The sequence below is a fragment of the Neopsephotus bourkii genome, unplaced genomic scaffold (assembly GCF_033783945.1).
Source record: "Neopsephotus bourkii isolate Nb327-2 ecotype Australia unplaced genomic scaffold, CSIRO-AGI_Nbou_v1 NB_1765, whole genome shotgun sequence".
NCBI classification, from domain to species: domain Eukaryota; kingdom Metazoa; phylum Chordata; class Aves; order Psittaciformes; family Psittacidae; genus Neopsephotus; species Neopsephotus bourkii.
Genome location: NW_026902239.1, coordinates 1909327 through 1934933, shown reverse-complemented (window position 1 = coordinate 1934933; position 25607 = coordinate 1909327). Strand labels below are relative to the sequence as shown.

Genomic DNA, 25607 nt, shown 5'->3' with positions numbered 1-25607 from the left:
AGTTGCTCATGCAGAGGGCAAGTGCAGCTGACAAGATCTCATAATGACAAAAGCTATCAAAATGAGAAGGATTCACTAGTTTTGCTGCCTGTAGTCACTGCACCTATGAATGTTCAGTTTCACTTCTCAGACTTATTCAAATTATCCAGCCCTCACGGGTCTGCAGACCTGAGCTGCAAGTCTCAGCGTGGAAGGGGATTTATTAAAAGACTTCTGGTGCATCTGACCATGACAAAATGCTAAAATAAATAAGTAATAGAATCACAGAATCATAGAATGGTTTGGATTGAAAAGGACCTTAAGATCATCTAGTTTCAACACCCCTACCATGAGGAGAACATCTTCCACTAGACCAGGTTGCTCAAAGCAGCATCCAACCTGACCTTGAACATTGCCAGGGATGAAGCTTTTACCACTCCTTTGGGCAACCTGCTCCAGTGCTTCACCACCATCATCACCTTTCCTTCATCACAGTAAAGAACTTCTTCCTTATATCTAACCCGAACTTCCCCTGTTGAAGTTTTAACCCATTACCCCTTGTCCTATCACTACAGTCCCTAATGAAGAGTCCATCCCCGGCATCCCTGTAGCCCCTCTTCAGATACTGGAAGGCTGCTATGAGGTCTCCACGCAGCCTTCTCTTCTCCAGGCTGAACAGCCCCAACTTTCTCATCCTGTCTTCATACGGGAAGTGCTTCAATCCCCTGATCATCCTCATGGCCCTCCTCTGGTCCTTCTTATGTTGAGGACACTAGAACTGCACACAGTACTCCAAGCGGGGTCTCACAAGAAACACACTGAACCCTTCTGAACCCCAGATCATGTTTGGCCTGGACACGTTTTGGCGGACACGTTGGAGTTCCACTGACTCTCTATCACGGATTTTTATCTCTCCCTACAATGCAACAAGAGCAGGACAGTGGAGGAAAAGTATCTCAGATTTACTTACTCCAGTCATCAGAAATCAAAAATTAAAAGACCCACTTCAAATGCTAACAGAATGCAAAAACTCATCACTTCCTTCCTGAGGAGGGTATTTGTACATATTGATCAGAACACGTGCTGTGGCAGAAAACTTCTGGACACGATTCATGGCTCTTAAGTAGCTCTGAATCTGGACACGGGGCAAATGGTTTTGATTTTCTATGCTTTTTCAAAATAGTAATAAAAACGCATACCCACCTCACAGAACAGAGGCTTCATCAAAGTTTCTACCTCACTCTCAGCTTCTTAAGTAGACAGTCCTGCAAAAGTGCAGAGTACCATGATTTAGATTTTATTTCCTTAAAAAAAATAAAAATCTATTTCTTGGGGTTTTTTTTTTGTCATGTAGGAACAATTGTGGATGCAAAATCAGCATCTCTACCTGGAGGCTGGCCTCAGGCTCGGGCCTCACATCGTGTTCCTGTATCTTACACAATACATACATCGAGCCTATGAACAGGTCAGTAGGACACAAGCCAAGCAATGCACATCTAAATATGTGAATGCAGAACAAACAAAAAAAAGTGGGTATTTTTAAGATCAAAACTTTCTTAACAATCTCATCTCTTTCCGGTCACACAGTCTGGGCGCAACACATAAGAAACAGCTTCCTGAGACACTGCGGTGTTTTCTGAATCACTGCCATTACCCAAGAAAACCCCAGGAAGTGGTTTGGATGAGAAGCTGGACCTGGCTTGCATAGGTATCAGCTGATGTCAGAGTACACACAGCACAAAGCCCCAACAATACAGACATTGTGAAACCAGGAATAGCCTTCTCTTATCTCCTGCAGTTTGGGAAATCATTTCTAACCCGGTGACTACACAGCTTAGGAACAAGTCAAACAGTTAATTATTCACTGTGTGCTTCATAATTAATCTCGGTTTCAGGCCAAATCTTTGCATGCCCATAATAACATGAAGATCTTCAGCAAGGGAAACAACAGCATGAGCTTTTGGACCTCCTTCTGCACAGCAATTCGTTTTTCCATAAACAGTTACTATTAAGCAAGGACAAAGCAACAAACCAGACAGCCATCTGTGTAAACCAATTTAAAAGGATGGTGACCTCACAAGATTTTTCAAACTAACGCTCTACATTTAACTTCTGCCACCCCGTCCTGCCCCAGCAGACACCGGGTTCGCGCAGGTCCCTGGGCGAGCGCAGTGCTTCCTCTTTAGGGAAAGCTGGTACTTTAAAGCCGCAGCCATTTCAAACCTGTGAAAAGAGCATGTCAGTGAAAATACCTCGGCATATATGGAAGCAGGCCAACCTACCCGGCAACCCACGCACCCCAGAGCGTGTTGCCACAAAGGTCTGTGCTACATTTGCCAGCTGAGCTTCCTAGAGGTATGAGGTCAAGTGAGCACAAAGGTTCAGGCCACTGACGGTAACATAAGCTCTGCTGAAGTGTGCTCTTTCTTATGACCCGGAACAAAGCCAGCAAAAGCACAGATGGCAACCACATCATAAAGGAAGGCAAACCTGACAGCCTCAGGGCAAAACTCACAAATCCACATATAGCACACCTATCCTGTACATATCCGAGATGGCCACAGCATCTACAGAGCCTTCTGCCTCTTTAGACTTGAGTCTAACAAAGTTTCAGGCAAAACATGCAAAATAAAATACCAAGTAGAACACCTACAAACAGGTGCAAGTAATAAACACCCAAGGCCATGTCCTGCACCAAGTCACTTGCAGAACTTCCCTTTAATCTATGTACTAAAGTCAGAGCCACGTAAGAACTGAGAGCAGGGTGTACTGGTGGTACCAGATCTTGCTAGTACAACGGAAGGAAGTACACAAACTCATTTACAGAGGCTCATGGATTAAAAACACTTGAGTATCAAAAAAGGTAACTGAAAGAAATGTTTCTTCCCTTCCCATTTCCAAGCATCAGAACAACATAACAGTATATTAACTTTATTTTAGTGGCAGAAGGAAGTGTTCACTTCTCCATTATATAAAGATGATGTCTCTAAACCATATAGTGCAGACAGGGTAAAAATTACATCCTGGAACACCAAGGCTTGTCACATTGACTGTTTTTTTTTTCTCTTTAGCCTGCATTTTCAAAGTCATTATTTTACTTTTCACCTTCTGCAATGCCTGATATTTGTGTGCCTAATAGTTGTTTTTGCTTTAAAATAATGGCTATGAGGCAAAAGTAACTTGCCCCTCTGACACAGCACATAATTGTACAACTGTTTGTCCCCATCGTACACATAAAGTGACATTTCTCTAATTGGCATTTGCTGAACACAAGGGCACCCTCTGCAACCACAGTGGCTTTTTTACTGGCAACCTCTGTAATTATCTCACTCTTCCTAACATAAGATCTCCTTTCTATCATTAGAGAAGAACAAACCGCTCATCACCACAGCCACAGTACTACTATATATTTCGTATTACTTATCAGTGAATACTATTAAAGACCAGTCTTACAAGACAGAGTAGTATTAACAACTGTCCTGAGAATTTGTTACAGAAAAGGGAACTACTCTGACCTTTAAGTTCACGTTTCAGTAGTGCCTTTTTGATACACTTCAGAACAAAAGTTCAAGCTGCGCCTCACTTCAGTTCGTGACATCTTGTTGCATGTAAAAGTGAGGAGAGAAATTCAAGAGAAGCCTGGCTGGTCCTGCTTATCCCTGCCTTCAGTTCTGCTGTGTCAACTGATGTTGGCATATGCAGCGTATTTCTCTACTTTCTTTCTTTTTTTCTTTCCTTGGTCACTGCTTCAAATTCCTACCCAGCCATCTCCAACAGCTCTCCTGTTGGCTGCCATGTTATGTAAAAACTCATAACTGGCTCAGGAAACATTTAAATCTGCACTGTCTTGGCACACAGCTAATCCTTGAAGCAAACGCTGCTTACACAGTGAAGTGCTCACATTTCCTAGCCTGCTGTGGAGATGTCGTGCCTCATCTCGTGAGGCTGGAAGGAATGCACAATGCTTTGTAACATACCTCTGACTTTCTGTTTCTGCCATATAAGCATCTTGTTATCAGTTTTTATAGGGAGGGAAAATGGGAAAGGGAATTCCTGGAAGAGATTACAATTGTCAAACAAGCTTTTGGTATCTTTTAAACAACTGAAGCATTAATTTTTTGGCGGCACTGTCAAAAGTCTATGAGGGCTTCCTGGCTGCAGTGGAAGAAATAGTACACTTAGTTCAACTACAAGCTGTACTTTTTAAAAAATCCATATGAAAACACACCCATTATTCATTTTTCTTTTAATACATGGTTTTGCCCTGCAGTCTCAATAATATTTTTTGTAAGCCTTTGCATTCTCAAGAAAGAACTGCAACTTAGAGCTAATGCTTTAATAAACTCTTGTTTATATTATAGTCAAACCAGAACAAACAAAATAAAGCTACAAATGACATTTTTATAGGAAGTCAAGAAAAAGATTCATGTGTCTGAATATTTTAGTTACAGTATGGTAGGCTTGATTATTATTTCCTGTGAAGCCAAACTGTAGCTTTGAAGAGCTGGCTTCTCTGGCTACTCTGACACGACTTGGGCCTCTGGAGAGTACCTGGATATAAATAACATACAATTTTAATGCAAAACTCTCAAGTATTCTGGGGATTTTACAATGGGGTAAGGGCAAGATATAGCCATGAAAAATATGTTTAGTGTCCTCAAAATACCACCAGGTTGGATTTCTGCAAAATGCCTCCCTTTATGCTAAATTGCGCCGAAAACTTTCAGGAAGATTTCAGGCAAAAAAATGACCTTTTAAAAAAGTGATCATAGAATCCCAGAAATTAGATTAAAAAGGAAATGGCCAAAGTCTATTAGATCATCTCATACCCAAATAAGAAAAATCTATGTAGTGTATTCTACAGTGTTTTTCCCAGGTCACTCTTGAGTCATTCAAACTCATCAGCTCTTCTGGTTTCCATCAGGAGAACAGACCTCCACTGTAACAGGGCTTTTTCTTCCTGGCAGTTAACCTCATAGTCCTTTTGCTCATTTGCACTGTTTTACTCCTTTACACCTCTTTGAGACTGCTATTCCCTTCTCAGTGATCTTGGCTTTGATGCTTTCAACACCATGATATCTAATTTAATAGCAAACAAGGCAGAAAATGCTAAACTAAAAAGAGCAACTGACCTTCTGACTTGCAACCTTGCTTCCTTTGTAAGCAGCAGCTTTATGGTGGAATGAGACCTGAGCTCCTGGTCAAGAGTCAAAGGGTGAAAAATCACCACCATTCACATTTAATGACATGCTGTATTTCATCAGCAAATGGCCCTGAGCCTTATGGAGGATGGAGATGTATTCGCAAAGCAATCTCAAAGGTTTCTCTTCTCTTTATTCAATGTGATGCTCAATGATTTGGTTACATTAAGAAAATTCGGTTACTATTACCTCTCCCTGCCAATTAGGGAAAGGGGGTTTAAAGAGTTTTGTGTCTCCTAGTTGTCATAACCCCATTTCTTTCTCATTCCCAAATTACAGACTTTCAGATTAGGATTTCTGCTGGCCCTTTTATATGTAAATGCAATTCCCTGGAGGGGGAGGGAAGGAGTTTCACACTGCAGATTGACATGCTAGCTCTCATGCAAGGGACAGCAGATGTCAGAACCTCACAGAATGACTTTATATCTCCTCTATCCCTGAATAAAAACAATCATAGGCAGCATGCAAAGCAATCCCCAAAAGTACATTCACTTCACTGCCTCCAAGTATAAAAAAGTGTGTAAGAAGGAAAGTGGCAGAGTCCATCCTCGAGAATGTTGGAATAAGTTTGTGAAATCAAAATGACTACCTGGTAAGAAATCAAATTTTTCAACTTAGTTGCTATTATTTCTAACCAGCAGGGTAGCAACTGGCAATTCTGCTTGGGAAAAAGAAAGGCTGGATGAGTTCCTGGAAAAACTCTTCAACGCGAAAGGCCTGCCTGAAGAGGGACAAAGTCACGACATGAAACTACAGACGCTTGGCAAACTCAGCAATCTTGAGTTGGTGCCTTGTACTGCACTCATGTTATTAGCTATTGCACTATCATGTAAATCCTTCATGGCAGTGATATTTTTAAAGTACTGCTATACTGTCAGGTGTCCTGACATTATCGAGGCTCCCGGGGATACCAGCCTGTGGCATTTCTTTCTAACCTCCTTTACACAAAGTTTCCGAGTCAACCCGAACACCCTGTGAAGGGCCAGAATCTTGACTCCGGAAAGTTTTAACCTCAGTTGGAAGTCAGCTTCTTCCCTCACTATCTCCTTGGGGTACAAGACCTCTTTCATGGAATCCTTACCCAGGATAACCCTGTCCCTTACCCTCTCCTATCAGGATTCACATACAGCTTTGTATCTGAAAATAGGAGGCTGGTAGGGAGCGCTCGTGGCTGCAAGCAGATGGACAGGGAGTCTGCACTGAGTCACTGGCAGCACACCACTTGTTGAGCTGTTTGAGGTCCTGCAGGAAAAATGCTCACTTTGTGGCACTGAAGAGAAAAACTGCCAAGAGCAAAAATCCCTACAGGAATTACCTCACTGTGTATACACTGGAAACAAAACAGGAGACAAAGAAAAGACTTTGCCACAGTGCACAGGAGCTGGTGCCAGGCTCCTGACATAAAGGAGGTTCCTTCCTATCTGCCAAAGTACAGCGGCTCTACCTGCAATATACTCCTTCTCTCTTCTTCCCCATGTGCAAACAAATGGGTGGACTCCTTTCAAACTAGCTCCATGCCAGGGTAACATTTACAAATCTATTCACTTACTGACAGCCTGGTCCTGGACCCCCAACAGCCTCATGAAAGTCACCGGCTGTTTACAGGAATGGCTGAGCTGATGAGCAAAGGTTTCAGGACCAAGGTCATCAGGCCCAGAGTGTGCAGGATGAGCTGAAGTGTTATCTGACCCCATTCATGCACATTATTGCACACACTAGCATCAAAAGGGTAGAAGGCTCTACATTTATCTTATCAATTGGATTTTAAAAAATTAAATACAACAAAAATGAAATACCAGTATCTTTTTTTTCACTTTTCCAACTTCTTTCATGCTGTACTTTCCTCCTACTATTTCATAGAATCATAGAGCCATAAAATCAATCAAGTCGGAAAGGACCTTAAAGATCATTGCGTCCAACTGTTAACCTAAAACTGCCAAGCACACCAGTAAACCATATCCCTAATTGCCATTTCAGTGCATTGCTGTTCTTCCTCTTTGCTTTTGATTCCTCCACTCACAAACATCAACAACACTTAGGAGTAACTCCTTATTCTTCCTTGCAGCAAAATAATGTTTAAATGAGTCAATGGCTAACCCATATTTCCTTCAAAATACCTGGAGAAACAAAACACAAAACAAACCAATGAAACTATCCAAGCCGTTCCTCACTCAATCTGACCAAAATTGGAGTTTCTTAGTATCTAGGAACTGGCACAATATTTTCAATGGGATCTTATGGGTCAGCTATTTAGGACTATAATACGATGATTTTGAACTAACACAATGAAAAGATACCATATGGCCTGAAGTACTGAAATCACTCCTTTGCCTCACATTTCAGAATACTTTTACAACTTTTAGACAGATCCCAGTAGCAATATATCTCTAGTTGCATTAACGATTTTGTTAATGGCTGAGCAGCACTGGCTGCTCCATACAGTCACTCTTCAAACAAAATGGTGCTCTCAGAAGGGATGTCCATGAGCAGGGTGAGCTATGCATTACCTTTGCTGCTCTTCCCATCCCAGGCCACCTCTTTCTTTTCAAGAGTATTTAAGCACTGAGAGTACTTTGACAAAATGATACAAAACTATTAAATACCAATAACATTGTTGTGACCCTCAACAAATACCTGATGCTACAGCAGCCGTACAGAGCACACACTAATAGCTGTAACAGGCAGGAGAGAAATAAACTGTACTTAATCTTTAAAAAAATTTCAGAATGAAGCCCCTGATATTCCCATGTCAGATTCAGTCTCCGTTTCCGCCTCCCAAGCATGGTAATTACAGTCCTATGCCCACTGGGAACTAGTAGCACACTGAAACACCAACACACTTCGCTGGAGGAGGGAGAGGTTTGCTGGTGTAGTTATTACAAGATGCATCAGCAGATGCTTTGACTTACAGGGAATGTGCAGCATCTCTTGCTCACGGCATCTTATTATTTTAACTTTCAAGATGAAATACCTGGTTAGCTGTTGTCCAGGGCGACAGACAAGATTTTAAAGTTGGCCACCAAACAGGCGAAGGCTCTTCCGGAAAAACAAGGCTTTAGCCACAGCGGTCATCATTCCTCAATGCAAACTGTGCAAGCAGAACTTGGTGCCTGCACTCAGACACTGAAGTGAATAGAGCACAGGCACATGGACCCAGGCATCCACCTGGCGTGACTTCACTGCCGGGTCAGCATCTAAATTAGTTTGTCCCCAGCATGACACCTCTGTCACAGCACACAGGGAGGTACCTACACACACTGCCACATGTCAGTTTGGACTTTATCCCTCGCCCTCACAGACAGCCCCAGTGCCAAGCATCAGGAAATAGCAGACAACTTGCCAACACTTTTTCCTAGCAAATGACAACCCTTTCTGAAATGTTCTGAAAGCCTGACATAGTCTTTCTGGAAGGCTGGTGATGCTGTGCTCTCACACAAAAACAGTAAATGAAAGCTACCCTAAAATACTATCACTACTCTGAAATACAATCCCCTTAAAATGGGGGGCAAATGAGGTCAATGTTAGCCAAAATGGGCATAATGATTCCTAGACACCTATGGCAAGTAATACATACAGCACCATTAGCCAGTCAGCACGTTTAACATTTTGTAAGCACGGTAGCCTGAAAAACTCACCGAATTTTAATGCAGATTATTCTAGATTCATAAAGCTTTTTGTGCTTACCTTTTTATAGATTTTGTATTATATAACCAGTTTGTCATGAATTGCAAAGTCTTACTGAAGTGACTGAAAACTAAAAAATATAGAGGCAAAGCCAGAGTATACTTGTAAACCACAGCTCAACAAAAACCTTTTCATTCCCTCCTCTCCCTTGATATTCCAAGCCTATTTTTAATTGCCACTTCTCTTCCGACTATTTCTATTGAACGCAATCCTTAACCAGCACTCAACTAGCCAGCAGATGTGGAAACTTGCTTCAGACCCAGCGCACATGTTGTACCAGGCACCTGTCTGCAAGGATTGTAAAGGTATACATAACCTGTATTGCTCAGAGCGAGAGCATCCGCACGATGACAGCACATGCATTGCTACTGAAGGCAGCTTTATGTAAGCACTGTGTCAACAAACGCACAGAGATGGGTTAACTGCCTCCTGCAGGAAGCCTGGTTTCATTCATTAACTACAACCTCTGGGCTAGTACGTGCGGAGGAGGAGAAACACGGGCAAGTTAAAACGAAGCTCCTGTTCTCCCTCTGAAAGTTTTCAAGTCTCAAAATCTTGCACAAAACCCAGTCTGCTGTCACCTGAGTGAAAAACAATAGCAGGCACTCATGTAAGTAAGACCCGCTTGAGAGTTTGCAAGCCCAGCCCATGCGGAGGGCCACCTGCCAACAGGAAGAAGTGGTGAGGAGGAATTTGGATCCAGCTGCTATCCTCCCTCAGCCAAACAATGCCGCACAATAAACAGCATTAAGGACTTTTTTTGATCATCAATCACACTGAGAGCATCCATGTCATTTTCACTCCCTCATTGCCAGAAGGGCTTAAGAGACTTTTTAAGCTTGAGTTCACGAGAGAGCTGACCTGTTTCCTATCACAGATGTATCAAAGCAACTGAGCCCAGGAGAGATAGAAAGAATAGGGGGGAAAGACCAAGAAATGACAAAGTGCCTCACTGCAGGGCTCATCACAGGTTGCACTCACAAAAATATTGTAGCTGTCTTGCAGCCCCATTTTGCATGCCAGCTTCTGAGAGAAAGACACAGTTAAAGGAGAAAGAGGGGATACCTTAGTATCTGCAGTACTTATTTTCATACTACAAAGTACTGAACACCAGGCAATGAACTATGACCACATGCTCAGTGGGTCACTGTGGCAGGCCGACTTAACCTTAAAACCGCGCAACCTACTGCACTTTCAGATTTAGTCCAGATAGCACCTGGGTTAAGCACCCCATCAGATCCGCTCACTGCCTATCGGCAGTAACAAAAAGGGTTAAAAAACCAACCAGGCTGCAGCTGAAAATGCCACAGCACTTCCCTCCACGGAGCTGCAAACTGCGCCTCCCTGGGACAACGCAGACTGACAAACTACCTTACAGATCAGCCACTTGAACACACTGAAATGCCACTGCCACCGGCAGACACGTATGGCTGGAGAGCTCGGGAGAGTTCATCAGAGCATCACGGTCGCTCGGCATTGCTCCGGCGCAGCTGCTTCTCCAGACGCTGGGAAGCGTGCCGCACGGCTACACGTCGGAGCCGGATTCACCGCCTTGCAGCCGAGGAACCCCCCTCTCCTTCCTCCCCGCCTCAGCCCCCGATGAACACTGAGTATCTCTGTACTACCTGCATTTATCAGCAGAAACATCCCGTGCCTTCAGTCATTCAAGGAATTTAACAGCCTGGAAATTCCTGTTGTCCATTATTTGAGGTCACAGATAAAAGCTAAACAGCAGCCGTGACTCCCATCAATCATAAGTCACTCACTGATAGAGTGTATGGTAGGAGACCTACTGATGTAAGCTAGTCACCAGAGAAAATACCCACTGATGACGCATATCCAGGCACAAAAATAGTTACAGGGCCCCCAAAGGGATTATTCAACAGCCTACATTTAGATATTCTTACAAGAGACCCGCAGTCAATTTGCTGCTATTAGATGGCTAGGGAACGTTGAAGTTTAAGTTCCTCAGCAGACATAACCACAAATAGCTGGTTTAAATAAGCTACTGCAATTACAAGCTGTTTTGTAAATTTTAATACTGCATTATAGGGATTAAGTCTAAACAGAACCACTGGCTATATAAAACGCTGTATAGCCTTTGCTTTTACTATTTACCAATTCCTTCTGATTATTAGCCAGCAATGAAAGGAACAATTTAAAATTGATTCACAAATGTTTAAACTGAGTCCTTTGTGCCACCCAAGAGAAATGTATGCTCTTAAAAAAACTTATAAATGTATGTGAAACGGTGCGGGATATTTCAGTGATGCTTCAACGCTGTCTGGATAAACTTCTTTGCAAAATAATTCTGGCTTCATTTTTACCCCTCTTTGGCAATTGCCTCTTCACTACTAAAAAAAAGACCTGAATAGTTAATCTTTCTCACATAAATCAAAACTATGTAAAAGCAAGTTATCAATGACATGCAAAACTATGTACCATATACCTGCTTCAAGCAGAGGCTAGAAAGATGACCCACGGAAACACTTTCTAGCCTAAACTGCTCCATGATTCTGTGCAACTGGATTGGTTTTTTTTTGGCATTCATATGAAGCTTAAACCAAAATCCCCTAAATTAACCAGTGAGCCAGTAAACTCACTACACTGCCCCCTTCAACAGTTTCAGGAGCCTTTGCATGCCCTCCCAGCAACCAGACTTAGTAGGCTGTAAGTGCGACAACTAAAACTGCTGACGGCGAAACACTGACTGTGCATCTTTGGTAATACTAAAATCTTAGGGTTTTTTAATTAACTGAGTTTAACCTCCAATCCCCTTTTCTGAAGCAATTTTGGTGCTTAGGAGTCTAAAAGTTAATGACTTTCTAGTGCATATTTAAAATCTAAATATAGGAAAGTATTTTGTGATTCCGATGCCTACTTCATTGACATACTTTTGGAAAGCATTACCTAGCCAAACAAACACTCAAGGATTTATAGTGTTTACCCTGTAAAGCAGGAGAAAGAAATGTCCCAGACTACAAATATCTACCTCATTTTCTTCATCTGTGATAACATTATCAAAAATAACACCAAAATTATTTTTAGAAGAACTGCTTTTGCAAAGCCCTCACATTTCTCTCATGCATCTACATATGCTGGCAGTCCACATGGCCTAATTTAACAGCCTGAAGAAGAAACATTCATTGGTGCCCTCTAGCTGATTATCCCAACCAATTTGCTGCAGACACCTGGCACTAGCCTCTCTTTTCTTCTTCCTCCATTCCTGGATCTTTCACTGGTGCCTACTCAACGCAACGCCCTGGAATAAAACAATTTGCTTCCTACAGAAGATGTGGGAGTCAAAACATTCCAATCCCCATGTGCTCTCAACTGTAGGACCTCTTAGAATAACACAAGTGCCATGAAAAACAGGAGAGGTGTAAATGTGGGCAATACCACATCACCAAGAACCTGGGAAGTGCCTAAATATACTTTGTAGCAAGTTTGCAAATTCCATGGGAAAATACATGCAATACACAAAGCCCCTCACCTATTCAGAAGTATCATAATCCCCCTCACCCCACAGAATCATAGAATAGTTAGGGTTGCAAAGGACCTTAAGATCATCAAGTTCCAACCCCCCTGCCATGGGCAGGGACGCCTTGCAACCACCTTTAAACCGCTTATAAGCCATATATTATGTTTTGCCACACATTCTGAAATTCATGTAACATTAGTCAGTGATGGATCAGACAGTTTCACAACTTGCAGCCTGGGACCGCCCTTTTGCCATCACGGAAGCCTGAGTGGAATGAGCTTGCTTCTTTCACTCTGACATTCCTACTCCACCCACTGTGCTCCTGTCCCCTCTCCCTGCAGCCCCTCTCCACAAAGGCTGTATTGGGAATGACTGAGACACACAGCCCCATCACCACACCAGGGACATGCCTGGACCACTGCTGCATCTTCAAATGTGTAAAAGCCATGAGTCAGAGATGCTAACGCATACCCTGAACACTGCCTCTAGTGTGAGAGGTGAGGCCAATGAATTGGTGTTCAAGCAGAAGATCCCCCCGTCTACAGGGAAATCCCTGCTGATGAAGAGCCACCCCAGGAGACACTGTGCCTCTGGTGACCCCAGCACCAAGGGAGGAGCAACATGAAGTTGCCAGGACAGCTCTTTGGCAACTCCACCAGCAGGTGCGCCTGCTCTGAGTCACACCGGTGGGCGCTGGCCACTCCAAGGACATGAGAGGTGGGGAGAACGTGTGGAAAGCAGGGTTAAAGCTCTGTTCTCTTCCTCCTTGCCCAGCTGCAGGAAGCACAGGCTGGCTGGAGCTGGATGTCTCTGTGCATTTAGTCAAAGCCACAGAGAGGTCCATAGCACACTATCAACCATTAATCAAAGTAAACATATAAGGGAGACCATGATCTGAAGCTCAACGTAAACACTGTGACACTGACTAAATTTGAGGGCTGCATTTGTAATTCTCAAAAGGTCTGTTTTTACCTTGACTGGGAAAAGGAAAGCTGCAGAATACACTCTCTTATTTCTGTGTCTGAACAGCAGTTGCAAAGCAGTAACTCCTCAAACACTTGGGAAGTTAAATTCCCATATACCAGTTGCCTGTTGAAACAGAGAAAGGGTTAATCACAGTGACCAGGCATTTGGAAGGGACCTGGGGCTCCCTTTCTCTAGCACCTTACTAGAACATTTAGCTAACTCTACCTTCACACATGCTGCCTGGGAAAGGACACAACAGGCTTAGTCAGTACTCATTAAGGGGATGCAGTCCAAATCTCTACATTATTAAAAGACCAAGGGGCTGGTTGAACAAGGAATAGTCAAAAGGAATAGTTCACGTAAAACAGGCATTTTACTCCATGTGGAAAGTGAAATTTTTGGCATAGTTCACTTTTCCTCTTTCTTTTTCTTTTTTTTTCCTTCCAAGCAGCTGTCAGTTCTGTCAGTTCTCATACAAGAGCCCTAGCACAAGGCTGGTTTGGGCAACTGCTTCTGGAAGGAAACAGACTTTTCCAAAGCCTGTTTTCTTGAAACATAAAGGAACCCAGCAAACCCTTGTACAGAATAGGTACAGATGTGGGAATGTGACAGATGGGCCATGAAGATGGCAAAATACTGAGTAAAAAGAGATGTGGAAAAATGAGGATCTGCTAGGAGGAGCAGCCTCTACTGTTCCCAGTGCAAATGTATTGCTTTTCAAAACAGAAAATAGACTGAAAACGGTAAATATAATGAAAACAGGACAGAACAGGAATCTTGACGGTAACTAAATATACCCATCTAAATAAGTATAAAAGAGTGCAGATATGTCCTGTCATAACAAAGCTTCATGATAGTTTTTAAAATGCCATATTTGAAGTAGGAAGTTGATAAATTATCTCTTACTGACTCAAGATATCTAGTCAGGAATATACACTACTGTAGTGTAGGAATATTGTTTATGGAAAGTAAAGAGACTATTGGTTTTCCAGACAGTAAGAGAACACCCCAAATTAGCAAATTATATTTTTAAAGTTTCTACAACTTTGGAAACAAGGGGCAATATTAGAAAAAGGTATGTGGCTCGCTGAGGATGGAATAGTATGGAACATTTAGTCGCTGTGTCATACAACGTTAGATAAACCAGGACACTGATGTCAGAAACATAAAAATAGTCATGCTATTCTCATTCTGCCTGCACATCAACCTCTTAGGGCTTTTCTCCCAGTGCCAGCAATGGCAAAACAGGTAATATTGATTATAACTGAAAAGTAAAATTAAAATATTAGAAGAGGCTTCTAAGACTACATGATGATTTTTTTCTGTTTGGAAGCAGGAACCTGCTACTTCCTTTTGCATGCAAACACCCCTGAAAGAATCTAAGATGAGTAACAAAGGGTGCTAGTGGTGGGAGTTATGCTTGTGTTTTAGTTATTTAATGTAAAAAACAACTTCCTGAAATAAGAGATTAGCATTTGATAGCAATAGCCTCTTCCACAGCTGCAGCAAAAGGATCTGAGAGTTCTTCGTTTCACTTTACCAGTTTGAGTCTGTTAAATAACTAGCTCACTTACAGCTGAGTAAGTGTAAATTGAGGAAAACATACATTCCTATTCCAATATATTAATCAAAAATACTTTTGATATATGCTTTTTACCAAAATTTTTTAAAAGTATTTTTAGAATAATAGTAATCTCAGCAGTCTGTTTACATCCTGTGTATGCCACTTGACTTGAAGGGATCAAATAAAGTTAACTATCAAAACATGACAGGTTTATTACATGTATTATTCTACACTTACTGCATTGGTGGACAAGGAAAAATGATGTCATCTACCTTGATTTCTATAAGGTCTTTAACACAACCTCACATGACATCACTGTCTCTCTACATTGCAGAGATAGGGATTTGAGAGATGGACTATTCAATAGATAAGGAATTGGCTGGATGGCCATATCAAGAGAGTTGCAGTCAACAGCTCATGTCCAAATGCAGATCATTATCAAGTGACCCCCCCCCACCCCCCAGAGGTCCATATCGGGACTGATACTGTTCAACATCTTTCCTAAGTAATCCAGCTTCATCAAGGACCCAACTGAAATGCCTCTATGCAAACACACTTAGCATGTGGAATAAAAAAGAGAAATTAGAGATGTGTGCACACCTGCATGGCTATGTCTTATTGGCAACATGGAGACATGGTGGGACAGCTCCTGTGAATGGAGTGCTGGAATCAAAGTATATAGGCCCTTCAGGAAGGACAGGCAGGGGAGACAAGGAGGGGGTATCACTATGTCAGCTATCAGCTGGCATGTGCAGAGCTCTGCGTGGGGTTGGATGAGGATTTGACTGAGAGCCTATGAGTCAGGATTAAAAAAAGGGCAGAGACAGGCGACATTATAGTGGTCTGCTACAGGCCACTGAACCAAGAAGACCTAGTGGATGAGGCCCTCTATATACAGATAGGTGTAGCCTCATAGGAAACTTCAACCACCCCCCAGTATCTGTTGGAGAGACAACACAGCAAGGCACAAGAAATCTAGGAGGTTCCTGGAATGCACTGATGGTAACTTCCTTCTCCAAGCAATAGAGGAACCAATGAGGAGAGGGGCTATGCTGGACCCTGTCTTCACCAACAGGGAGGGGCTGGTGGAGAATGTAATGCTTGAGGGCAGCCTTGGCTGCAGTGACCATGAAATGGTGGAGTTCAAGGTCCTTAAGGCAGTGAGGAGTGCACACAGCAAACTCGCTACCCTGGACTTCAGGAGAGCAGACTTGGGCCTCTTCAGGGATGTGCTTTGTAGAGTACCATGGGATAAAGACCTGGAGGGAAGAGGTGCCCAAGAAAGCTTATCAGTATTCAAGGACCACGTCCTCCAAGCTCAGGTGTGGTGTACCACACTTAGGAGCCAGCTCTAGAGTTTGTGTCCATGAGGAACCAGTCTAAGGTGCTAACCCATCAGAAACCCTCAGCCAGCCCAAGCAAGCTGCCAAACAAGCCTAGCATGGGCTCAGGCAGATGGCTGCAGAGGACAGGTAGCAAGAGCAGCCCCTCCAGCACATGAAGCCAGAGCCAGGAGAGTGGGAAACCCTTCCTCAAACCCCAGCCGTCCATTCATTCCAAGTTTTGGCAGCACTGGAGGCAGAAAAGCCAACCTGTCAAAGTGGAGGGGTGTTTCAGACATTGCTGCCAACAGCTTCAGCAAGGACCATCAGACAGCCAGCAGGACTGAAGAGGAAATGCAGGTGGAGGAGCACGGAAGGTCAAAACCACCCCATGCAAAGGAGAGAGCCCCACCTTAGCTGCTGGCAGCCTGCCTGCTGGCCCCCACCGAAAGGGGAACTTGCCCCCGGCAGGTGAATTTAGCTCTGTGATGATTTGCTTATTCAGCAGTTCAAAAACCCGAAAGTCCAATGTTTAAAAGCTGCACATTTCTGGTATATTTCAAAACCTTTGCCAATGTTCTTCCTTAACGCCAAACTACACAGCATAAATCCCCAAGTGCTTTCCTTTTCCTCTTGCAAGACTTTTTCTTAATACTTAACAATCACGGAAAGAAAGCAAGGGTCAAGCTCAGACTGAATTTTTCAAAATCTGATTTATTGATAAAAGCACAATTACTAAATCACACTGCCTCACCTTAAAAAAAAAAAAAAAGAAAGAAAAAAAAGCAATACTTAGAACAACATGGAATGTGGTAGAGACACTCCAGGGATTTCTCCTGGAATGACAGATTCATTAGTTATACTCAAATTCCTATCTTCCTGGGACTCCCTCAAACCAACAGCTATAACTGTTATCTCTGGAATATGTTAAACTAAGAAGAAAGCATTATGTTGCCTAGTTGGCAGAAGAGGGGGATTTCTCTCTTCACTTTTATGGAATGCCTACTGAAATGAAAGTTTTTGGGTTGTTCATGCTTACGCACTTGTAAATTTGACTCTTCTCTTACTGACATCTCCTTTCCTGAACTGAACTTTTCTTTCCTTCTCTGAACTGAAAAGTTCGGAAGTTCAGATAGCAACAATCTGATGTCTTAGCTTGCTGCACAAGCCTATGGGCTAGTTAATTAAGAAAGTAAAAGGACTACACCACACACCAATACATACACTGCATTCAGTATTATGAACTGCTGTTGATAAGATTAAAAAAAATGCCAACATACACTTGTCTATGATTTTGGTTATTTATAGTATACATAAGCAGGCTATCTGCAAGAAGTGAGACTTAATCCCTAACAGATTTCCTGCTGCTGTGCTGCCAGTCTCTCGGTGCAACTGTGGCCATTCTTAATTAAATAAATAATTTACCCTGGAAGATTTCATTGAGTGCCAGCCACAAGCACCAGGGCCGGGTGAAAATAAATCCCTGCCGGCAGTGTGCCAGCACTCCTTCCTAGAATCTATGGGAAACAGCGACTTCCCTACAGTGAACATTTTGCATAACCACTCTGCACATTTTAATTGATCTCTGCCATAGCATGGTAGTTTCAAGACAGTACTTCATGTTCTCTTGATTTCATTCCCTCTATATTTGGCTGACTTCTTCCATCAGTTGTGGAGCTTCTTGTACAGAATCATCTGCCTCATGGGGTTTTTTTTAAGTTAGGTTTATTGCTTCTTGTTATGTTGCTGACCCAAACCCATTCAAAGATGCTTTGAGTCTATAATCCTCCTCTGCTTTGACTTCCACCATACTCCTATCACCTTTACCAACCAAAATCAAGTTACTTCGTGCTCTACCAATCTACTCTTATCAGTACACACAAAACCAGCTTTTAATGTTTAACATTTACTGCACTATACTGCAATTTAGGCATTTTCATAGCCATAGAAAAAATGAGGAAAATTCTCACTGTGTGCTCTGATATTGATCTATTTTAAAATCCATTGCAAGATCCCACAATAAATATGATGGTGTGACTTCAGTGCTTGACAGAAGTGTAAACATCAGCAAATTTTCACAGGCAATGACAGGAATCTCAATTATCCGAACACTGCCTCAGTTATCAAAAGGGCAGCCTGACCTACTGCATGGTCAATGTCTTTCTATGCACTGGTGATTTTAGAAAACCTACACAGAAAAAAAAACAGCTTTTTGGGTGCTCCTTCACAGAAAATTTCTCCTTATATTTTTGCATTCAAAATGCATGATGCAAAATGACCATCTCCGTGCAGAAGAGCTCAGACGGTTTGAGGATCCAGGCTCACCAAGACCTACCCTATGTCCCAGAGTCAAAAGATGAGCTCCAAGTCTCACCGCTAGGTCAGTCTTCAGCCATTGTCTTCCAGTCTTCTAAAAAAAATCGTGTTTTTTTGCAAAGTTTGGTAACTTTGCATGCAACATTTTCTGATGCAAAACCATGCCAACGTTTCAAGAAAGAGCCAACTACCTTGATGGGGCTGCCCCACTGAGAAAATAAGAGGAAATGCATTCTTCTCTGCATACAACTTACCGTAAGGCACTTAACCTCTGAAGTGCTACCAGTATGTCACAGCTCTCAAAACTCTGCTTGACCACCTACCACTTCTTGGCCAAGTGGCTGACCCAGAAAAGCAGAAGAGAAACTATGTCCACTGTAGGGAAGAAGCAGTGAGTACAGCCTGCAAAACTGGCATGCTTCCGTGCGGGAAGAGATCACCCACTGGGCACAAAGAGCAATGCCTATGGTTTGCCCTGGAACAAGCAATGAAATGGGGATCAGACCACGGAGGTCATGAGAAGAAAGGAGAGGGATGAAAGAGCACACTGAGGGAAAGAGCTTTCTACTTCTACTGCAGTTAACTCCCCCAAATTTCATCCCTCCTCCTGGTTCCCCAGTTTCCAAAACTAATCTATACAAAGCCTTAAAAGAGCTGCAGTGGGAAAATATAAAAAGATGGCAAGGGAATTCAAAAAAAAAAAAAAGAAGACACTTCTTTTCTACTTTTCTTCTGTTTTCTTTTAAAAAGAATGGTGACATCTTCAGCATAGAGGCATATCAGCAGGGATGTAGGTCAGTAGCAGCAACCAGCACCCATGGGGTCTCAGGTCCTCCGGGCTGCAAGCAGCAGTGCAGCCAGAGGAGACAGGGGGCTGTTTGGCCTCTCCCTGGTAGGCCAGCAAAGGCTTGGGCTGGTCTTAGCTGTTCCTTCCCTCACATGCTGCTCCTTAGCAAACAGTTTCTGTTTTGGCAACCACACATTTCGTACGTCTGGTATCAGAAGATGCTTGACATTTTCCCTTTAAAGTAAAGGCACCTTAATGTGAAAAACACCTCTTAATGACTAAGAAGAGAGTCAGCAACAAGCATTTGCACCCAAAGAATTCAGTTCCTCCCACATCAAAGCAACCTCTTGGAAAACTGATTACAAACAAATTAGCAAACAACTAGTGCGTCTATCAAATATAATTGTTTTACTGCCGCAAAAGAACTCACAGGGCCTGAAACAAACACTGAGGGTTAAATCTGATTCCTCATTGCTGGACTGGACACCAAGGCAAGGGAAGAGAAAAAAACCTCTGTGAAAAGGGTGATTTTTTTCTAACAGCTGAGAAATTCAGATACAGGTTGAGAAATCTGGGGTTAGACAAACATCACGCATCATATTTCGACCTCGAATGGGCTTCAATTTCAGGTGATTCAGCCTTGTACTACAGCATCCCAAAGCCACGTTCAATTTTTTGCTTCTGTTTCTCAGTGCTAATCAAAATAAGCAAGTATCAGCACATCTCTGCATAACATTAGTGCAATAAATGAGCGTCCCTACTTACTCCACCAATGGCAGTGAGACTCTGCTCACTGTCAAAAGGTTTGTTTTCGCCATTTCCTTCTTGTGCCACTTCGCCGCTTGTTTTCTTTATAGGAGGAAAAATTATTATTAGGTAAGCTCAGATCCCCATGTTTTTACCATAAAAGCATTCACCTTTATCATAAATACTACCACATACTGCATATACCACTACCACATACCACAGACATGACCATGAGAACCATTCTTCTTCTCCACTATTGGAATGCACATTTCTCCACCTCTGCACACATTTGTATCTTCCCTCTTAGACAACAAATTTCACTATATTTCCTTGATTACATTGTCACAAATCTAGAGAAAACTGGTAGCTGGCTCTGAGGAGGAAAGCCAGAGCAATGTCCCACACTCAGCCCTCAGGTGTTGCACGGCAACCTAGGGAGTGCTGGCAGTGACATGAAGGAGGTGGGTGAGAAGTCCAGGGAGAACACATGCTGGTGCCACTTCCCACAAAGCAACCTATTTTAGAGAAAGGGTATTTCTCACCCATACAATTTTGGAATAAAGTTTAAAAATCTACCACAAGTACAGCTCAAATGTTTCGAAAACAAGAAGCAGAAATGCCAGAAATCATTTGGAGGTTTGGGGCTTCGGGCAGGGCTTAAATCTCATCGTTCCTGATCCTTTTCTTCTCTTTCATGCTTAAGTAATGATTTCCAAATGGCACAAATGGCATCAGCTAGCAGTGCCCACGACTTGTTCCACAGCAATCTTCTTCAGCCTCCTGTCATGATGAAGTCACCACAGTCTGAGAAAACATTCCCTCACAAATGACTGACCGAAGTAGGCCAAGCCATGCCACCTTCAGAGAAGTGGCAAAGCCATTGAGGAAGAAGCATTTTTAGGAGTGAAGTTTAGGAGAGTGGGAAGGAGGCAGCTTCACGCAGCCTTAGCAGCTGCTCCCAGCAAAGCAGAGATTGAAAAGGAAAAACACCACAAGCCTCTCATCATCTCCAGCTTGCCACAAAAGAGGGGTGTATTTTTCAGCAGTATCTGGTGAGTCTGACACTGAACTTAGCTCAAGTGACATGCAATGTTAATGTTTAGGAACAAGGTAGGTGGAGAGGAGGCGGAAAGAAGACTTTCATTATTTGATGTACCATTCATTCAAAAGCTTCTTTTCACAGCCAGAACTCCATTCAGCTGTTTATTTCTGGTAGCCTAGATAGCTTGAACAAGCGGAAGAAGAGCGATCTAGAGGGAGCCCTTATTCCCACTGGAATTGCAACAGGCCTTCCTCAGATACCCTTGGAGAGAGCCAGACACATCTTCCTGACTGCCAGTCTTCAAATGCAGGATGAGCAGTTTTCCTCAGGTATATTCATACCGGCTTTAGGCTTCCAGTCAAAGCACACAGAAAATCTCTGCCTCCAACCACCCACTCTGGTACCTGCAGCAGCCGCACAATGCACCCCAACTGCTCCCCACTGGCCCTCAAAATCTCCACATGGAGAAAGTCACAAGCTTTTGATGCTATAAACTTGGCAGCTACTATTCAAAATCATATGGACCAGTGTATGAAATTAATCTGTGCGCTTTCTGTATTTTTCTGTTCATGTCAATAGCATCCCCCCCTGCCCCCCCCCCCCCCATCACTGTGATACCCTCCTTTCCCACTTCATGTATTTTAATTCTCTGGCCTTCCTTTTTTTTTTTTTTTGGTCTACACTAATCTAAAAACAACTTTTCCCTCACAGGGACCAGAGCATCATCTCTTTCCTGTGTTGTGCTCTTCCCAGCCCCCTGTTGTTTCTCTGCTCGCCCTTCTGCCTTTGCTCTGTTTCCTCACTCTTCCTGTCCTTGATTTCTCTCCTCCTCCTTTCTTTGATGCTCCTCTTTGTGCTTTCTCTTCATCCTTCCTGCCAAGCTGAATGAGGTGCTCCACTGGGAAGGTGCTGGCAAAGAGCAGCTCTCCTGTTTGGAGGGTTATGCCAGGTCGGAACACCTACAGAGGAATCCTTCATCTCCCCGTACTACACTTCATTCAGGGTTGTATGCACAGTCCCTTTGTCAAAAGTCAGGAAAATGAAGGTGCCACATGATTTGGGAAGCATATGCTAGTATTTAATGAGCTATGTCTGTTTTTTTGTTCTGGGGGAGGTGCAGAAACTAGAAGCCACAATGACAACAAATTTGGGAGAGCATCAAATGCAGCATTAGCAAGTGGCTCAGGCTTACCAGTGCTGCTCACCCTCAGAAAGTGGCTGATTAAAAATGACACCTTTTTTCTTTGCAGTTCTGCTGCCCTGAGGGTGAAACCCACCCCTTTGTATAATACCAAGACAGGGTCATTTAATCATTTCAATTCCATTTATTTCCTTAGAAAAGATTTACCCATGTTGCACTGGTCTCCTGAACAAGGACAAATCTCCCCCAACTAGAATCTCAAAGTTAGGATTCCCACTTCAATGAAAGCAAGTCCTGTTTTCAAGGGGAAAAAAAAAAAAAAATCCTGTTGCTAGTCAAAAAAAGAAAAAAAGGATGCAGATAAGAGAGAGAGACGGATTTTATTCCTTCTGGCACAGCAAGAGAGCAGTTGACCAACTTCCAACTGCAGAGCTATATTCTCTCCCAGTTAAACAGAGAAACCTTGCTGAAATCTATAGGCCAGATCCACTGATATGCTCTGGCTCCTTTGCCTGTTCCAGCAATGCAGAGCAGCTGTAAATCCAGCTCAACTTGCCAGCTTCTGTCAGCTTTACCATACCAGATTAGCACTGCTGTTAGCCTCAGAAATACCAACATCTGGAGGTTCACCCACTGCCCAGTCTGACTTTAAACTTTGGAAACCTCCAATTCATCTCCCCATCAGCACAGCTGGCAGAACCAGCATTGACACTGAACTTCACCTTAGGCAGTTCTTCACCCAGAGCAAAATACATTTGTCACCATCTCCCATCCTGCATTCACACAGCCAAAAAATTCATATAATGATCAGCTCTTGGTTATTCCCTGGCCAATTGCCTAGGGGGTGACTCCTGACCTGCCTGGGAGCAGGTGCCTTCCCAGTGCAGGTCTGAGAATCCGAGTCGGCTGGCAAAACAAAATACACTGTTTCCTTGTACTTTTATATTTCTTTGGATGTCAGGAAACAGAGCTCAGTCTTGTTTCCTGCTCCTCAGCCATGAGAGGTGGGGGAAACTTGAGGTGGATTTTGAGAAAGGCAGAAAGAAGGCAGATCAAAAAGATCAAGGAAAACAATAATAATCAAACCCCTCAAACTCTGCTTCTCTCTGCTCTGTTAAGCAGTACATCTCGGAAAAAATACTCCCCCTCCAGTCATTCTCTCCAGGGATATATACAACAGTCTCAGGAATTAACAGCATTCCTCTTGCAACATTCAAGTGCTGCTGCACTCACAGTCCTATAAAATAGAATAAAAAATAAAAAACCATCCAAACCCAACCTCTTCATTTGCTTTTTGCCTGAGAAAAACCCATGTAAAAAAGAGTCAGGAAGAATTAGGGGGGTGCAGAGGTGTATTCACATCGGTTCTGATTTTCTATGAACAAAGGCTTTACTTTGTATATAAATACATAAATGGGAAACGTTTGGCATGTTATATCTTTTCCCAGCTCACTCCCAACCCCTCACTCTGAATGCATTAATACATACACCTTCAGCACAATTGGGCTCTTCGTGTTGCCATGGAATTGAAACCTTTGCAGTTTAGATGGAGATGTACGCCAGGAAGCATACTGTTCTTACACTTCCTATAACAGAAGCAAAATCACTGCATAGCATTAACTCCTTTAGTATTTTAAGGCATTTGGTGTCTTTCTTGTCTGCTCATCTTCACACAGAGTTCGCTTTTTCCATCTTGCCACATGCAAATGGAACACATTTGACATAGCTATTCTCGTCTTCATGAAGTCAATAGCTCACATACTGAAGACACTATAGAAGGTCCAAGAGACTATGGACTTTCCCTTTTTAAAAAGTGGCTGCTTGCAGGCATGCAGCAGCTGAGATGAGGGCTGGAGAACACACACATATATGAAATATATGGTGATACAGCAAAGTATTATATATCAAGATAGCACTTCAGCTGATTTTTGAAACCTAGTTACAATCTTTATCACTAACGCTCTTGACACTCCTTCTGAATATGATTTTATACCCATTCATCCAAACAAACAAATTACAGTGTAAAGCTCCTGTAGCAGGCACCGGATCTTTCCATACCTCTTTTACATAACCTAGGCTGATGGGCTTTCGATGGTGAGCACAGCTCCGGACACTTCAGTTACAGAGAAAATTAGTCAGTAGAACTCCGTCACCTAAAAATGCAGCCCACGGTGATTATTTCCAGCAGGTCTGAGTTTTTTGCCAAAGCTTCTGAAAATGGCTGTACACACATTGCAAATACAGAGATTTTTATGTTCAAAGCAATACCAGGGTACACAAATATCCAGGTTCATTATAAAAAGATTACCATAATAAATAAACAAATACTCATTCGTGTATGTAAACATTGGATCTGTACCTGCAGGAACAGCTGGAAGCCAGTCTGTGGTCTGAAGCCAGCTTGAGGCTTTTTGTCCAAAGTTAAATATTTGCATAGTATTAAGCTTAAAATTAAAGCATTTGCTGAAGAAACTTGCTGACTTGTGTATACGGAAAAACAAGAGGGAATTTAGCTTCCCTGCACATGGGGGCAGATTCTTGGGATGCCTTTTCCATCCCATGAATTCCTGGACAGCAGAGAGACAGACAGACTACCAACCAGGGAATTCCCCTCTCGCTTTCCGGAGGATTTTGTGTGCAGGCTGGACAGAAAAGCAATAACCGAGGTAGTTACTTTATGAAGGCGGCATTTGTTGCTTAGGTGCCTGCCCCTCGACCACCTGGTAACACTCCTTCCTTTTAGCGCTGTTCCTGTCACAGAAAAGATCCATTCACCCAGCACCTCCATCCGAGCAGGTCTGCCTGGTCCCTAAGCCACAGGCAACCTCCTCCTGGCCAGCAGCTCCCAATGGCTGGGTCAGCCTGTTGGTTGCCAGTGAGGTCTGGCAGCTCACTGTCCTGGGGACATGGATTGAGGGCTGCTCACAGACGGGCTTTCTGAGACAGGGCTTGCCCCCCGGCATCCCCCCACTCACCAGCAGAAGACAGAAAAGCACTGCTGTCTCTCTGTCTGGACCAAAGCAAAACAGCTGGTCCCTGTCCCCAGGCACTAGCGGGTGCATGCTAGACCCTACAGCCGCCTGCGCCTTCAAGTCCCCTCCCCTGCCCTCCACAGAAGGAAAAGCTGTGCTGGCAGAATCAGCTCCCTCTCCTCCTCCCTCTGACAGTTGCACATCCCCATTGCTGCATCCATTACCTCAGGTTTACGTAAGGCTCCCACCATCAGTTTTCTAGTTACAGGAAAATGTATATTGTGCTGTGATGAAAAGCTAGTGCAATGTCAAGAGCATTAAAAGGACTCCAGGGACTGATTACAGTCAAAAGGGAAAGGATTTATGATGGTTAATAAAGTTAAATCTGCCAGAGTCCTGCTTATT

The 25607-nt window shown here is 43.1% G+C and overlaps 2 protein-coding genes across 4 annotated transcripts in view; one reads left to right on the top strand and one right to left on the bottom strand.

The window, feature by feature from the left end:
- The window catches only part of HIVEP2 (HIVEP zinc finger 2), a 104945-nt gene that overhangs the window by 76010 nt on the left and 3328 nt on the right, over positions 1-25607 (bottom strand). For 2 of the 3 annotated variants that reach the window (XM_061378314.1, XM_061378312.1), the window contains exon 2: positions 1179-1244. The gene's annotated coding sequence lies outside the window, so the exon portion shown is untranslated. Of the gene's footprint in view, positions 1-1178; positions 1245-25607 lie in introns of those variants that run through there. The other variant, XM_061378313.1, reaches the window with a different exon arrangement.
- The window catches only part of LOC133225726 (basic proline-rich protein-like), a 47389-nt gene continuing 40253 nt past the window's right edge, over positions 18472-25607 (top strand). Inside the window, exon 1 of the mRNA XM_061378454.1 lies at positions 18472-18577. Coding sequence (XP_061234438.1) covers positions 18472-18577 — 106 coding nt within the window. The remainder of the gene's footprint in view (positions 18578-25607) is intronic.